This window comes from Hyaena hyaena, unplaced genomic scaffold (genome assembly GCF_003009895.1).
Source record: "Hyaena hyaena isolate Hyena2069 unplaced genomic scaffold, ASM300989v1 scaffold_272, whole genome shotgun sequence".
NCBI lineage: Eukaryota > Metazoa > Chordata > Mammalia > Carnivora > Hyaenidae > Hyaena > Hyaena hyaena.
Window position 1 is genome coordinate 751,366 of NW_024080906.1, and position 15,443 is coordinate 766,808.

General features: G+C 36.9%; 1 protein-coding gene across 3 annotated transcripts in view; it reads right to left on the reverse strand.

Moving 5' to 3' along the window:
* Positions 1-5,288: 5,288 nt before the first annotated feature.
* The window catches only part of NRIP1 (nuclear receptor interacting protein 1), a 97,598-nt gene continuing 87,443 nt past the window's right edge, over positions 5,289-15,443 (reverse strand). For 2 of the 3 annotated variants that reach the window (XM_039245904.1, XM_039245906.1), the window contains exon 4: positions 5,289-12,599. In XM_039245904.1, coding sequence (XP_039101835.1) covers positions 8,789-12,256 — 3,468 coding nt within the window. In that variant the 5' untranslated portion in view covers positions 12,257-12,599 and the 3' untranslated portion in view covers positions 5,289-8,788. Of the gene's footprint in view, positions 12,600-14,304; positions 14,417-15,443 lie in introns of all 3 variants that reach the window. The other variant, XM_039245905.1, reaches the window with a different exon arrangement.

Consider the following 15,443-nt stretch of genomic DNA (forward strand, 5'->3'; position numbering starts at 1 on the left):
CCAGCATTTCTCACCTTCTGCAAAGCTCTGTGTTACAGAAGCGAAATTTCAGGTGCATACCAAAAGTCAAGGGCTGTCGTCCCCTACCCAGCTTCCACCCTAAGGGCAGACAGTCTACCCTCAGGGTGGCAGGCCAAGAATGATTGGCTCTGGTTGCCCCAATCCTGGCTCGATCATAGGGTTAGAGGCTTCTCACCAGAAATGGTGAACTGAGACTACAAGAGGCTATTATCTCCACCCAGCACCCTGCTTATAACTCTGGAGTGTTAGGAGAGAAGCAGACCACTATCTCTGCTCTAGCAATGGAACAATGGCTCAGAAATTTTGTCCAGGGGAGGAGGCAAGCCATAAGGACAGAGAGTTCTGAAAGTCTCCCTTCATTTAGAACGGAGTTGAGGAAGTTCAAGCCTAATGTCCTCTTGAAGATCTCGGTGGTAAGCAATTGACTGGAGGCTGGTAGCTGCATGAGAACAGGAAGCTAAACCATAGGCCAGCTATTTACCAGAGAGAACCAGGGAAAGAGACTGCTAGAAGAGCCCTCCCGGGAACAGAACAAATCTCAAAGACTGGCCTCAAAAATTACTCTTGCAAAAGGACCCAAATTTAATTAGATCAGACAATGGAACTATTTATGCCTCAGGGCATTGTCAAAAACAATAGTGCAAGGATCTGGCAATTAGTGGAGCCTAACAACTGGGTGTGACACCAAAAGAAGTAGACAGTTTAACAGATCAGGGAAAGAGACAGTCAGAGAGCCCTGCTACAGCCATCATCCTAGGGTGCCCATGTTGAAAGAAATTAAAGACCGGCAATATATGAAAACACTCGATGTTCATGGATTCAATGAATTAACCTTGTTAAAATAATACTCTTCAAACTAATCTATACATTCAATACAATCTCCATAAAAATCCCACCAATCATTTCTGCATAAATTGATAGTCTTATTCTAAAATTTGAATATATAAATTCACAAAGCCAACAATAGACAAAACAATCTTGAAAACGAAGAACAAATTTGGAGACCTCACATTTTCTGGTTTCAAAAATGACTACAAAGCTACAGTAATCAAGATGATGTGGCACGGGCATAGAATAATCATATAAATCAGTGGAACAGAACTAGAGTCCAGAAATAAACTCACACATTTACAGCCAATAAACTTTATACTGTCAGGGTGCTTGTGTGGCAATATCGAAACCAAATTTTTGTTGGTTGTGCATTTTCTTTTTGAAGAATGACTAAAACAACAGAACATAGCAATTATTCATAACAGCTAGAAATGAAAACAACTCAAATTGTTAACTGATAAGTTGGTAAGTAAAATGTGGCATACAATGGGAAATTATTCAGCAATAAAACATTGAAGTACTGATACATGCTACAACATGGATAAACCTTGGAAATATTAAGCTAAGTGAAAGAAGCCATTCACAAAAGATCATATATGATTCTGTATATATGAAATGTCCAGTATATATAAACATACAGAGACAGAAACTAGATTAGTGGTTATCAAAGACAACAGGAAAAAGTGGAGTTTCTTTTGGGAGTGAGGAAAATATTCCCAGAGCTTATAGTGGTTCAATTAATATATTAAAAATCATTGAATTATATAGTTTATATAGGTGAATTATAGCCCCATAAATCTATTATAATTTAAAGAGAGAGAAGAGAGAGATTGAGAAAACAATCTGATAAATAGGATGCTCTTGCCTATATTCCTGCTTGAGTGAGTTCACTTGGTGATGATCAGAAGTACTGTATGATCCCATTCACCTACTGGGATCAATGTCATTATTATTTTAGAAAGTTGCACTTTGACTATTCCAAGATCCTTGCCTTCTCAGAGTCATCCTCAGATTACTATCACTTACAATTTGGAGCAAAAGAGAGTCCTGGACCAAAACTATAGTGTGGTCACTTCATCTTTAATACTAGTTTGCTAATCCTTAAAAGGCCCTTTGGACATACAACAAGTATGATTTCTACTCTGGGGCCGGGGACAGGAAATGTAGTTTTTCTGAAGAATATGTGATAATTAAAAATTAAAATGTTTATTACATTACTTTTATATCGGAAAATAAGGAAATTACAGCATCCTGCCCAATTCCACACATGAAATGAGCTTCTGCTTTCATATCAATATAACACACCTTTACTGAGCACCTAACTAATTACTGAATGTATGTTTTACTTTTCTAATACTCTTAAAACCTGGCCATTTGGTCTTGTAGCGAAGTTGCTGCCATCAGAGCCCTCTGACGAATGAATATTCATTCTAGTGGACTAGTCATATGTGGCACTGGTTTCTTGCATTTCCACACCACAAGGGCCCAGATTTCCTTGAGAATCTAAAATAGCTTAATGCTAATCTCCAGCTCCTACCCTGGTGAGGGTCTTCTCATCAAGGAGTCAGTTGTGGCACGCTCATCAAGATAGCATGTTCTGCTTGAGTTTGATTTTGGATAGTTCAGACAAAGGTAGCCCTCTGGAACATAAACATGTTCATGACTGTCAGGAGAGGCCATGAATTCTTGCCCAAGGCCTGTCTTAGCACAGTGGTGTTTGGAAGAGTTGATAAGTTTCTTTGCTAAAAGGGAAGACTTCTAAGATGCTCATGGCTATTTGTAGGAAAATATGGTACAACAGGTAATTAGACTTTTACTGGCAACTCTCCCCCGCCCAAAGTTTCCATTCTCTTTTCAAGGACCAGGAATTTCATACCAGGTCAAATTTCTATAGATTAGAGAAGGCAGAAGGGAGCATGCCTGGGTTGGACCACAAAGATCACTTGCTCTAAGGCTAGAGGAGGCTGGCTATTGCTTCAGGGAAATGGATGTGTCCCTTACCACATAAATGACTTTGTTCACGTCCCAGACCAGTGAGGGGAGGCAGCCTTCCATTTTTTGTGTGTTAAGAGATCACCTTCTGTTCAATTCTGACTGGGCATAATTTATTGAGTAACTGCCATCTATTAGGATTTGGACTTGCTACTGAATGTCAAATTTAGAGGACACACTTCTTGACTTTAGAAGGAATGCAAGATAAGTTGTTAACTACTCTAATGAGTGCAATAAGGGAGGTCTACACAAAGCATTATGGGGTTATGGAAGGCTGAACACACTTGGGCCCTAGAGGAATCCCAGAGGAAGGGCTTCTTTGAGCAGGCAATTATTTGTTATGTTTTAAAAACAAATTGTTAAATCCCAATTCTGGGATTGGGAATAAGAGGGGAAAGGATGTTAAGTATTTTAGACAGACAAGGTTATACAACAGAAGGCACTGATGCCAAGAAGGCAGATGTGCTCAGGAAATAGGTGAATTCTTGTTGGGAAGGTATGAGCATTGGAATGTTTGGTGATGGTGGGCAGGAAGGTGTTAGATGGTGAGAGAATGAGCTAAAAATGTGAAAATGCAGGCAGAGCCAGAAGTCAGGGGTGCACGACTAGATGTAGCAAGGCTAGATGGCATATTCAATGTGGTGCTAACAGTCTTACAAGGATTTGCAGCTTGATTAGCTATAATGGCTGCCACAGGCAACCCATTCACTTGCAAGAGAAAGCGGTGGTTTTCTAATTTTAAGAAAATCATCTAACTATTGTATCCTTAAATTATCATTTCATATTAATTAGCTAAGGGAAAACGCAATCTCAGTGTATTGGCACTTCGGCTTGCCTTTGTGGTCCTGTTGGTGGTTTTCAGAAATATAGGCTATGACATCCACTTGTGTTAGGCCACTTTCTTTCCAGAATTGATTCCACAGGTGAATGCTGTTATCAGCAAAAATGAGAGAAACACAGTTCAAAGTGATTATAAACTTTTCTCAAAGTTTAGAGTGCCTACCAGTGAAGCTTGGTAAAAGCAGATTGGAAAACAGAATTTGTCTAGGTATTTGTGCCAACAAAATGCAATAAAGACCCCTTGGAATGCTTCAAAAATCCTCTGACTGCAGAGGTATAGGATATTTTTTATAAGTACACTATTTGAAAATTTGGTTTTTTTTCCTTAATATTTCCTGTTAGACACTCAAAGAGGACATCTTATGTGCAGCATCATTTCCCCAGGCCTGATATTTATAAGATTTGAATTTCATTTCCAATTATTCTGCTACAACTCAAGAGTACACTAATTCTGGTTTTTCAGAGCAGGAGTTTTCAACTTACCCATGACGATGGCTCTTTAAAATGTTGTAAATAGTACCAGATCATTTAGAGAAATGTAGAAATAAGACAATGCTAAATAACACCGATAGATTCCTCCACCAACCCTCACAAGGTGCCAGTGTCAGATACTCCTCTATGTGACTCTTGATCTTGGGGTCATGAGCTCAAGCCTCACATTGGATTTAAAGATTACTTAAATAAATAGGTAAGCTTTAAAAAAAAAAAATCCCTTACCAGGCAATTACTCTATGCACCTGGTGTTTTCACAATGTAAATCAATAGATAAAACATGGTTGTGCATGTCTGACTCTAAAGATGGTGTCTAAGAATGTTATGGCAAGTGTTAACTTTTCAATATCTTAATGATGTTGAATAATTGAATGTATTTCTGCTACTGGGTTATGTTTTAGACAAGGTTTATAAACCTGTCAGGAGAGCAGCTGCAAAATTTTCACTATTGTAATAGGCTTATTTTAATGCCAGGAAATAGAAACTCATTTTGGGAAAATGCCTTCTTCCTAAATTATCATTAATAACGTATTTGTAAAATAAAAGTTCCCAGGCTATCAGTTCACAAGATTTTTTTTTTCCTAAAAAAAGTCTCTTACTTATTACATCTGTATTTCACTTATCATTGTCAACTACTCATTACCTATACATATATTATATATTTATACATGTATGCATGTGTACTCACATTATACACTCATTTTTGAAATGTGACTGAAGACCTTTTAACATTTAAAATAAACATAACACTCATTGAAAATTGGATAAAAACCTAATAAAATCTTATTTTAAAACAAATATTCATCAAGTCTTTATTTTTTTAACATTGTACAAATTCTTTCCCACTTTTAAAATCTACAGTGATCATTTGGTTACACACCAAATAACAGAATTGAGGCTAGGTAGGCTATCTTTTTGAGCAATGCTTTAATTGCTCTTCTTCTAGATACACTAACTTGCTGATCACTTTCTTCTTCTTTTTTTTTCCCCCTTAATTTTTCTGAGAAGGGCAAGGCATCCTTGAAGACTTGCTACTTTCATGACCAGAGACTTTTATATTTATAGAAAACCTAAAAACCAGAGAAAGCCCACAAAATAATAGTCATTTCAAATCGAAGACAATGCATTTTTTCTCATTTATTCAAATTCACTGCAGGAAGTAAACACTAAAAGATTAAAAAACAAAACAAAAAAATTCACACTGCAGTATGTACAGTTTCATGACATCACATGAAGAAATTAAATTTCTAATAAAAATGACAAATTATATTACTAAGCAGATTGCATCAAAATTGTTGTGTAAACCCCAGAATTCATATCATGAATGGTAATGTGCCTGTATTCCAATATACCGGAATACTCCTGGTATAATGTTACGTTTCCAATGGGATTACAAAATTCATGAAAGTAGTTGTGTGAACTTTTTATGTTGAAAAGTGGTTGACTTGATTTTAAAAAGTTTTAAGACCCTTGGATTCAAAGCACATTCTTTCACAAAGCTTAAACCACAGAAGTCATGTCCAGAAATGGAATACTGTCCTGTTAGGACGGACATCTGATCTGACTTGTTAAGACATTTTGCCAAATGCACAGACGCACAGGGTCCCCCATGCACTTTTCATGCAGCAGGTAATCACAACTTAAATAAAAGGTTTATTCTATACATTTGTCCAGACTTGCAACTGTATACACACATGCACAATTTTTAAACCTGTCTGATTATATTTACACTTATACATGGAATATACAGAAACCAAAGAGATTAAAAGGCTTTTCTGTTGCATTAGAACAATACAAAATATGTATTTTTCATTAAGGAAATCACTATTTACATCACCTTTAAAAACTGATTTTAACATCTTCATGTAACAAGCCAATATATATATATATACATATTATATATATATATATATATAAAATATATATTCTCACCAGTTTACTCTTCTGTAAGATGTACCAGAGAGTAAACAGGTAATGCTACCTTACTAATGTCAATGAGAGCTGTAGTACCCTTTCACAAATGACTTCATTAGGAAGAAATTGTGTAGATATCTAAAATAGTCCTTGAAAATGTGTGTATGAGCATCCTCGTATCTACATATGCATAAACAAAGTGAATATGGATGTATATGTCCTTTTTCACCGCTCTTCTTTAAAATCACCCTAAGCTCAAATTGGGGACATTCTCCAGGAAACCAGAACACCATTCTTGTGGTCACGTTTACCTATATATTATATATCCTCATTCCTTTAGCTGTTAATAACGGTAACAACAAAACAACCAACCAACCAAAGAAACAAATAAAAATGTAGCAATGCTGGCCCTTGCTGTTCTTTTCCCTGACCTAAATTTTACTCCTTTGTAAAAGCCTCTTTTCCCCGAATCAAAGGGGAATGCCAACAACTTTTCTTGCATACCTTTAAGGCTTCAGACTTTTTCTCATAATGGCAGGAAAAAAAAAACCGACTTGCTTAAAATAAGCTCATTTATATAGTGTAGACAATAAGATTGTCACAGAGTAACTATGGGATGGAGTAGAATATATTCACTGGCCAGTGGAATTTCCATTTCAGGATAAGCATATGCCTTCATCTCTCCATGATGTAGCATGATATTCACTCCTGACTACTGTTTTATAATATATCCAATAACTATTTACAAATCATTGTGAGAAAAAATAATCATTTAGCGTTTTGGATCATATTAGGAAATAACGCCCATTTTTAATATAAAAATCTTAGAAACAACTTCAAGTAGAACAACTTCAAATAGATTTCCTTCTGATTAATAGTTGATCATATAATGATTTTTTGATAGGTCAGTTGCAAACCTGGTTCACTTTTAAAAACAAAAATATCTGGTGAATGAACTGTGGAATGTAAAACCTGCACTTAAACATATGAACTCGTTTCAAGATCAAAACCCCATGTGGCTCAATAATAAGTTCTTCCAAGATAACATCCAAGTTTATTTTTAATTACTATTTTAAAATAACAGATCCAATGGAGTGATTGTGTACCACTCTGTCACGTCATGCCTTTTCTACTTTTCTGTTTCATCAATCTGAGTTTAGTGCCTTTCTTGGGTTTGAAATAAGTATTTTCTCCTTTGTCACCAATGTTCTTAGGACATGATTTTAATAGAAATAAAGGATGTATTCAGGAGAAGTGTCCAAACCATCCTGGAATCACCTGAGTTTGGTAAGTGGCCCTGTTATTCCATCCCTAAGGCTAATTAAGTAGATGTTACTTATTAGAACACACAAATAATCACAGCTTTTCCTGAGATGTTGAGCCAGATATGAAAGTTGTCCCCTCCACCCAATTTTTTTTTCATAAAAAGTATTCTGAACCCGATTTCCAAAGACATAACGGTTATATATGAACTACAATATTGCAAATTTTGGGTTGATGTATAATTGTACTGGGGAAAAAATAGGCATCAAATAGTTGTTTTTTTTTGTTTTTTTGTTTTTACAATCCTGTGTTCTGAGAAAAGTCATAAGCAATGGTTCTCAAACTTGAGCATGCAGAAGAAACATCTAGGGAGTGTGTTAAGATGCAGATGGAAGATTCCCAGGTCAACTAGGCAGAGGTTCTCGTTCTGTAGGTCTGAGATGCTGTCTAGGAATCTGCATTTTAAAACAAATGCTCCAGATGATTCTAATGCAGGTTGTCTGAGTCCAGCTTTTAAGAAACCCTGGTCATAAGACTCACAGGTACCACAGAACTGGTGAGAAGTAAGTTTTACAAGAGATGGTGAAAATTGTCCAAAGAAAAGCCACTTTGCTTCTGTTAAAAACAACTTCTTAAATATTCAACTATTCAGGAAACCACCTGAAGATAAATGTTAACTTCCTAATTCTGTAAAAGGAGGAATATTAATTTAGTAAAGTAGTTAAAATACAAAAATGGAAATCTGCCCTTTTTTTTTTTTAAAGGATCTATCAAACTTCCATCAATTGTAATCAATTGTTACTAAGTAGTACAAGGTTTAAAGAAATAGATATTGAAAAGGATTGGGGTGGGGCAGACACAGTAGGAACCACAAAACCCCTTCCAAGAGTTAAAAATAAATGTTTTTTTTTTTAGCAAAAGTGAAAAATGTAAGCATATTTTTTTCTAATTTATTTTTGAATCGAATAATGAGAAGTGAATTAGGTTTTTTTTATTCAATAATTAACATTTAAAGAGTCATTTAACAATTTGGACTAAAAAACACATGTGTTATGTAGGCTGACTTCTGCAAAGCAAAGTACCCTAATAAAGGTAGTAAAATGCATTAATCCACTATGGATGGAGATTTACATTTTCCTTTATGCCTATTATCTGTGATTATAAAAGAATTTCATTCATAGGCTACTCACAGTTGTTGTCTGATGCATACAGAGTGTTAAACAACCAATTGCTAGTTCAGTAGTTTCCTCATGACATCTAACGTAAAGCAAAAAAGTAGTATGCATATTTAAACATCACCAGTAACCAATACTTTTCAAAATGAAAAAAGTTTCAATTATACCATGCTTTTCTCAAATCATGCTCTTATTTATACAGATCTCAAGTTCATACTAATTAGTTTTAAAAAGATCCAAAGCTGGATGGCAGGTACATGTTATTCTGATTCTTTTTTTATTGTTAGCACGTTTCCCAGAAGTCCATAAACTTCTCCATTTGCGCTGTGTGGGCGAGAGGCATTACTTCCCATATGGCTATTGTAAGGGCTTCTGAGATTAAAGAAAGAAGCTTTAGTTTCTGCAGCAGGAAGTAACTCTTCTTTGATTGTAACCTGTGAGATGCTTTCAGCAGATGAGGGCTCCCTCCAAATGTCCTTGTCCTGTGTTTCTCGACTGGTAACAGAACTGCCTCCTTTCTGAAGCATGTAATACAGGATTGGGTTAGTTTTGGTCAGTCTGGGACAGTCTTTTTCATACTCATTCTTATCCGCATCTGTGATTACCCACTTAATGGGTCCCTTCTCACTGGTCATGGAACACCCATTCGAAAGTCCAGATTCTGGTCTAGACCCTGAACAGCCCAAATGCTCAGGAAAGGGAGGACTCATGGGAGTTTTTACTCCGCCTGGGTATGGTAATGTCCTGCCGTCCATACAACTGCTGGGCTGAGTGGGGCTGTACATCAGTCCATTTAAAGAAGAAATGGTGAATTCAGGCTTGCTGTTGGTCACATTATTTTTGTGTCCTTTCTTTTTACTCTCGATGACGGAGTTACTCCTGTGCTGGGACAAATCTCTTACACAGTTTTCTGAGAGGAGCAGCTGTTTGAGAACATTGAAGCTTTTGCTCTCTCTGGCCCAACTCCTATGCTCACTGTCGCTGGCTGAACCATGACTGGCAGGATATTTAAATTCAAGATCATTTTTGTTAAATTTCAGCTCTTGCTGGTTTAGCAAGGGCCCATACAACACTTCTGGAGCACTGTGACTGTTTGCACCATCGACTATGTTATTTTTCATCTTTTTAAACGGGTTTTCTAAAGGCTCAGTATAAAGCTTCCTTTTCTTAGGAACCATGCAAAGATTCTTTGATTCTAGAAGTGTCAGTTCACTATTTCTGTGACTATTGTCCAGATCATCTGCCAGGTAACTCTCTTGATTTTGTCTTAGCAGTCGACTTAACAGACCATTCTTTGAGAAAGAAAAATCCTGAGGTGAAACAGGCTCCGATTTAAAGTCCTCGGACGCTGGTAAGGCAGTTGCACTTCTCTGCACGGGAGGAGCCATACCTAAGAACGGGGCACCCTTGGCATCGTGGCTCAAGTGCACATTTGTATTGTGAATGTGTAAGTCGTCGCAAGGCTCAGATTTTATTTTTACCATCAGTATTTGTTCATTTAAAGCTCTATCTGTATGTTCCTGAGTGCTTTCATCTCTTAAAGGAATTTTCTCTTTCTTTTCGCTCTTCCCTTTGTTGGGATTTCCGAGGAGCAGCTGGAGGACAGTGCGCCTTTCAAGCAGATTTTCTATTTCAGAACCGGAAAGTCCTGATTCAGGACCTGTTGCTGGACTGCTAAATGGCTTATTTTCTTCAACCGCATTTGTTTTATTTGAGAGCAGAGGACTATTTAATCTATCAACCATGCCTATAGGTTTATCTGTGTTTACACTTAGCAGCTGTTTACTAGGTCTCTGCTCTTCTCCTGCCGTGGAAGACTGCATCCCACACTGAGCCAAATTTTGTAACAGTTTACTGGCACTGAATGTTGTAGAGTTTTGTGTACCTTCATTTTGGACTGGTTTCTCTCCTTGTGATTCTTTGCTTTTTGTTAGGTCCATCAAGTGGTTAGATGCAGTATTTGCCGGCTTTTCAGATTGAGAGCCACAGGCATACGGTGAGGAATTCCACTTGATGACCAGAGAGTGTTGGGAAAGGTTGATGGGAGACTCTGCTTTTGATGATCCCAGTAATGGAGGAGTGCTCACTGGGGTAGTCCTGTTGGTACTGGGGCTTTCTATTACCGAAGTCCTCGTGTAATTCTGTGAACCGAACTTTGCCACATCACTGTGTACTTCCTGAGGGCTGTTGTTTCTTTCTACGTTTTCCTCATTCTTATGGCCAAGTAGTAATTGAAGAAGTGTTACTTTCTGGTGCGAATTTAGCTTAGAATTCTTTGAGGTATCTTGATCTTCTTTGAGATCAACACTGGGGACTTTGGGGTCCCAAGTGTTTAGCAAGGACTGAGTTAAATTATCGAGAGAAACAGGCTGGTCAGGTTCTGGTTTCTCAATTCGATGTTTGCAAGACAAGTCTATGGGAAAGCAGTTGGAATAAGAACTTTCATCACCACTGCTATCATCTGTAAAACTAGGATTGTTATCTGAGTACTCATCGATGGTTGTAGGTGTACTGCTATCCTCAAAAATGCTTCCTCTCTCACTATGACTATGTCCATTCATCGGCTTTGGTATGGTCTGGCTTTTAAGAAGATGTAAAAGCAAACTATTATTAGCAGCTTGTTTTATACTGTTTCTTTCCAGTGAGTTCTTATAGCCCGCATTTTTGGGGGAAGAGGGAACACCCATTGGATTCTGAAATGTTGTATTCTTGCTAGCCATTAGTTTGCTTGATGATGTTCTTGCCTGACCATTGAGATGGCTTGACATTCCTTTTGAGAGCTGGAAGCTGCCCACATCCTTCTGGCCATTTTCCTGCAATCTGGCCATAGCAGCAAGCCTTTCACTTGCTGCTTGATTTGCATTTTGTGTTTTTAAAGCGTGTTCTCGAGAATACTGCTGCAAATGGGCTTCACTTGACAGGAGTAATGCTAACTGGCTACAAGCAACACTAGGTTTGGGGGAAGTAGCAGGACTAGCTCTTTTTTCCACCATGCTTGCAACCGCCTGCAACCTTGCAGCACATGACAAGGGTTCACTCATGACCTTTGCTCCACTTTGTCCAACATGATGTGGTGACTCTGCAAACCGATCTCTGATGAGGTTTTTAGTTACGTCAGGAAAATTGGTATCGGGCTTTTGATCTTTACCTTTACTCTTCTTCAGCAAAGTTTTTAAGTGACTTGATGCAACACCATAGCACCTTAAATCTTTTTCCACTTTTAAGGAATCATGACTGAGGGCATATCCTTGCTCCTTGAGGCTCTGCCTAATTTGTTGCGACAGAGCAACAGTCTGCAGCCTAGAGCTGAATGACTGAAGCAAAGAGGCCAGTAATGTGCTATCTTGTTTGCCTTTAGGCACACTGTCAACCATGCCAGCTAGCAAAGCTTCCTTCTTCACGTTTAAATTTACGATGGAATCAGACAGCCTCTTCCGCTTCGCTGCATTCCAATCCTCAGAAGACTGCAAGAGTCTGGCTTTTTTGAGATGCAGCATGCCAGATCCCTGATATGAATGCGTATTGAGAACAGGCCCATTACTCTGACAGGTGGGAAATGCATTGCCGGAAATGTTAAAGTTCTGATCTTCTTCATTATGCCCAGCAGACTTTTTGTCAACGGCAGTACCTGATCCCTCTGCTGCCTGATGCATTAGTAATCCTTCTAGGTAAGTTAAAACAATAGAATCCTGGTGCACATCAGAGCCAAGCTCTTCTCCATGAGTCATGTTCAATAGAAGTGTTCACAAGGGCTTGGTTTCTAGTCAGTTGAAGATTGGTTTTCCGTGGGGGAGTGAGATGTAACTTTAATAAGTGAGTGTCAGTTTATCACCTTCCATAGTAATTAGACAGAGATGCACGGTTTCATTCCAACCAGGATTTCTTCTGGCAATGACAAGATAAAAGGACAAACTCCAAAGCGGTATGACCACAGAGCAGATCAACTCCTAAGCAAGAAAAAGCAGAAGAATTCCTTAATACGTAGGTCTACAGAAGCAAGCAGACTGAATCCTTAGTGAATGTACTGCTCCTTCTTCATCTTGTGTCCAATTAAATGCAAATATCAGTGTTCTAAAAAATAAATAGAAAAAAATGTTAGGAAGGGACAGAGCTAGAATTATGCTATGATACCTATTAGCAAAAGAATTGAATATGTGTTAAGTTTCTATATATGTGTGTATGTATATAAACATAATATGCATACACATATATACGCATTATAGTCACTTCTTTAGTAATAAAGAAATGGCACTTCTTTACCATCCCTATCAAACTGGAAATCTCCAATGGAAAGCATATAAATTAACCCATATTGTTAAAATGATCAAATCCTTTAGAGAAAACACCTTGGTGTTATAGGACTGTCTTCCAAAGCACACCAAATATCTGAATTTTCATGAGCACTTTCTACAAAGTAATATGAGTGCTAAGTCTCTTTTATTCTCTGGCATGATTGGGAGCTTATGAAGAACAAAAGCAGAAGTCCAGGAGGGGGAAAAAAAAAAGATGAACAGGACAACAGGACATGAACTCCTCTGATGAGCTGATGTGGGGATGAGGACTGCATAAGATTCACTTCTGACATCCTCAAAACATCACACACTCCACAAGTGATCAGTAGAATTTCTGTCTTCAGAGAAATGGAAGCACTAACAAATACAAGTATTTTGTGGGCCTGTGCAAAGTATGAAGTCTTAGTCATAGTCATAAACATTTAAGTGTAATCACAGATTTATTCAGCCATAATTTTTACCGTGACTTATTAAAAACAGAAGAGACGGATTCTCTAGATGCTCATCAAGTCTATCAGAGGTTTAATATGTTTGTTTTGAAATCTTTACTCATTTGCTTTATGTAGAAATTTTAAGGTGAGGTCCATTCCAAGCAGAACGCAGGTTGTGGATGAACCTGTAACTCCCATGTTTCTAGGACGTTCTTAATATGAGGTACTTTTCTCCCCACCCATGCCGTTTCTTTTTGTGTGGCTTTGCTAATACTAAGTATAAATAAAATATTATATGTGATTTGAAACAATTCTGTAGGATTTTTAAAAATCATTACTTTAAAAAAAAATGTGTGAAGGTACTTGTTCCTATCTTTTAGTTTAGAAATTGTGGTTACAGTAATATGTACAAATATAACTATGTGTATACAATAGGCTATATCACATCATCCTGTTAAAAAGCGGGCAGGAAACAAATTTAGAATGGATTTGAAGGGAAGATGATTAACTTCTTCCAGAAAATTCTAAGTCAGTGTGGTTATTTTTCATTAATTTCTTTGAAAAGAAATTCTATAAACAGCACCATTACATGAAACAGTGAGGAAAGAACTTCTTATAGAAACCTGTTTTTTTAATAAGATGAATCTGTAAATGAGACTGTATTTCCTGTGACACTGCTTCAGGCGACACTCAGCCGCAACACCTACCAGAATTCTAGCAAAAAATGAAATGCCGAAGAAATTAGGAATTCTGAGACTACTTAAGGCCTGAATTCACTTATACCCTGCTATTAAAAACTCTTCAGGGAATCAAGTGAGCCAAATTTCTTCAGAAAACTTCCATTTCCTTCCTTTAAATAACTGAAGCAGGAGAAATCATTACATTTTATTAATATTTAAGTCAATTTATAAATAACTAACAAAGTAAGAAGGAAGACATAATGTAAAACAACTTCACTATAATTTTAAATAAGAATTTACACATAGCTAACCCATTCTTAATTCCGTATCTTCCTGGTTTTGAAAGACAACATATCCATAATGGGCAACTGACAGCTTGTTAACTGTCATGTATGAACTTGGAAATATCTTGTAAACATCAATTCCAGATTTCAAATACATGTCTAAGAGGTGGGCGTTATAACTTCTGGGTCTTTTTCTTGTACCTGTATAAATTGAAGTGTGTTACTTTGGAAAACTTTGACAGCTCAAAATTATGCTGAAGAGAGGACAGAAATTTTCCTTGTTCCATAAACTGCAAAATATGTATTTTTTTATTTTTAGATTTATTAACACCGGTTACAATGATTAATCAATGGATTATCTCACTTCCAAGTCATCTATTTTCTTCCAATCTCTTTTATTACATACCAGCCTTCAATTATTTGTCCACTTATGAACCATTTTCAAATAAATTTGAATGTGCCAACATGATAAAAGAAGAAAGAATACTGTCATACATCCTTTGAGCAAAACAGGGCAGTTGAGGTTCTTGTCACAAAATAGGAGTGACGAAGTCCTTCTTATTGAGTAGCTGACTAGATGAAATACCGTATTTCTTTTTTGTCTTTAGAAATATATTGTTATGGGAACAATGAAGGTGACAGATGTATTAAGTATCTTTACAATGATAATAATTTTGCAATATATGTGCATATCAAATCATCATATTGCATACCTTTAACTTTCACAATGTTGTATGACAATTACATCTCAATAAACCTTGGAAAATAAGAACTATATGGTTCACTCATTGATTCTTGAGTGTGAGAAAATTCATTTAGGATGTTGTCATCTGAAGACAACAGTCATTGATGTTACTTATACAATCAATGTCACCATCATCATTCATGTCTAGAGGATGACTACCATTCTCTTCGCAGTCATTCTCTGATTCATCTAATTGAAGCATCTTCCTATGCCAATTTTCTTCTCTTTGACATTATAGATGGGAAAGAAAAATACTGAATTCTCTACTGTATTTCATAAAAACCTAGAATAAGAAGACTACAAAGATAGTGTCTCCAGACTTCTCTTTTTAAACATTCATGAGAAATGATAAAGAATTAATGGGCTATGCAATAAGGAAACCGAAGATGATACAGTGATGGTTTATTTCATTCTTGCATCATCCTTCTAGGCACTTCCATGACTTTCCCTTGGCTTAATATTTTAGTCTTTATTTGGCACAGT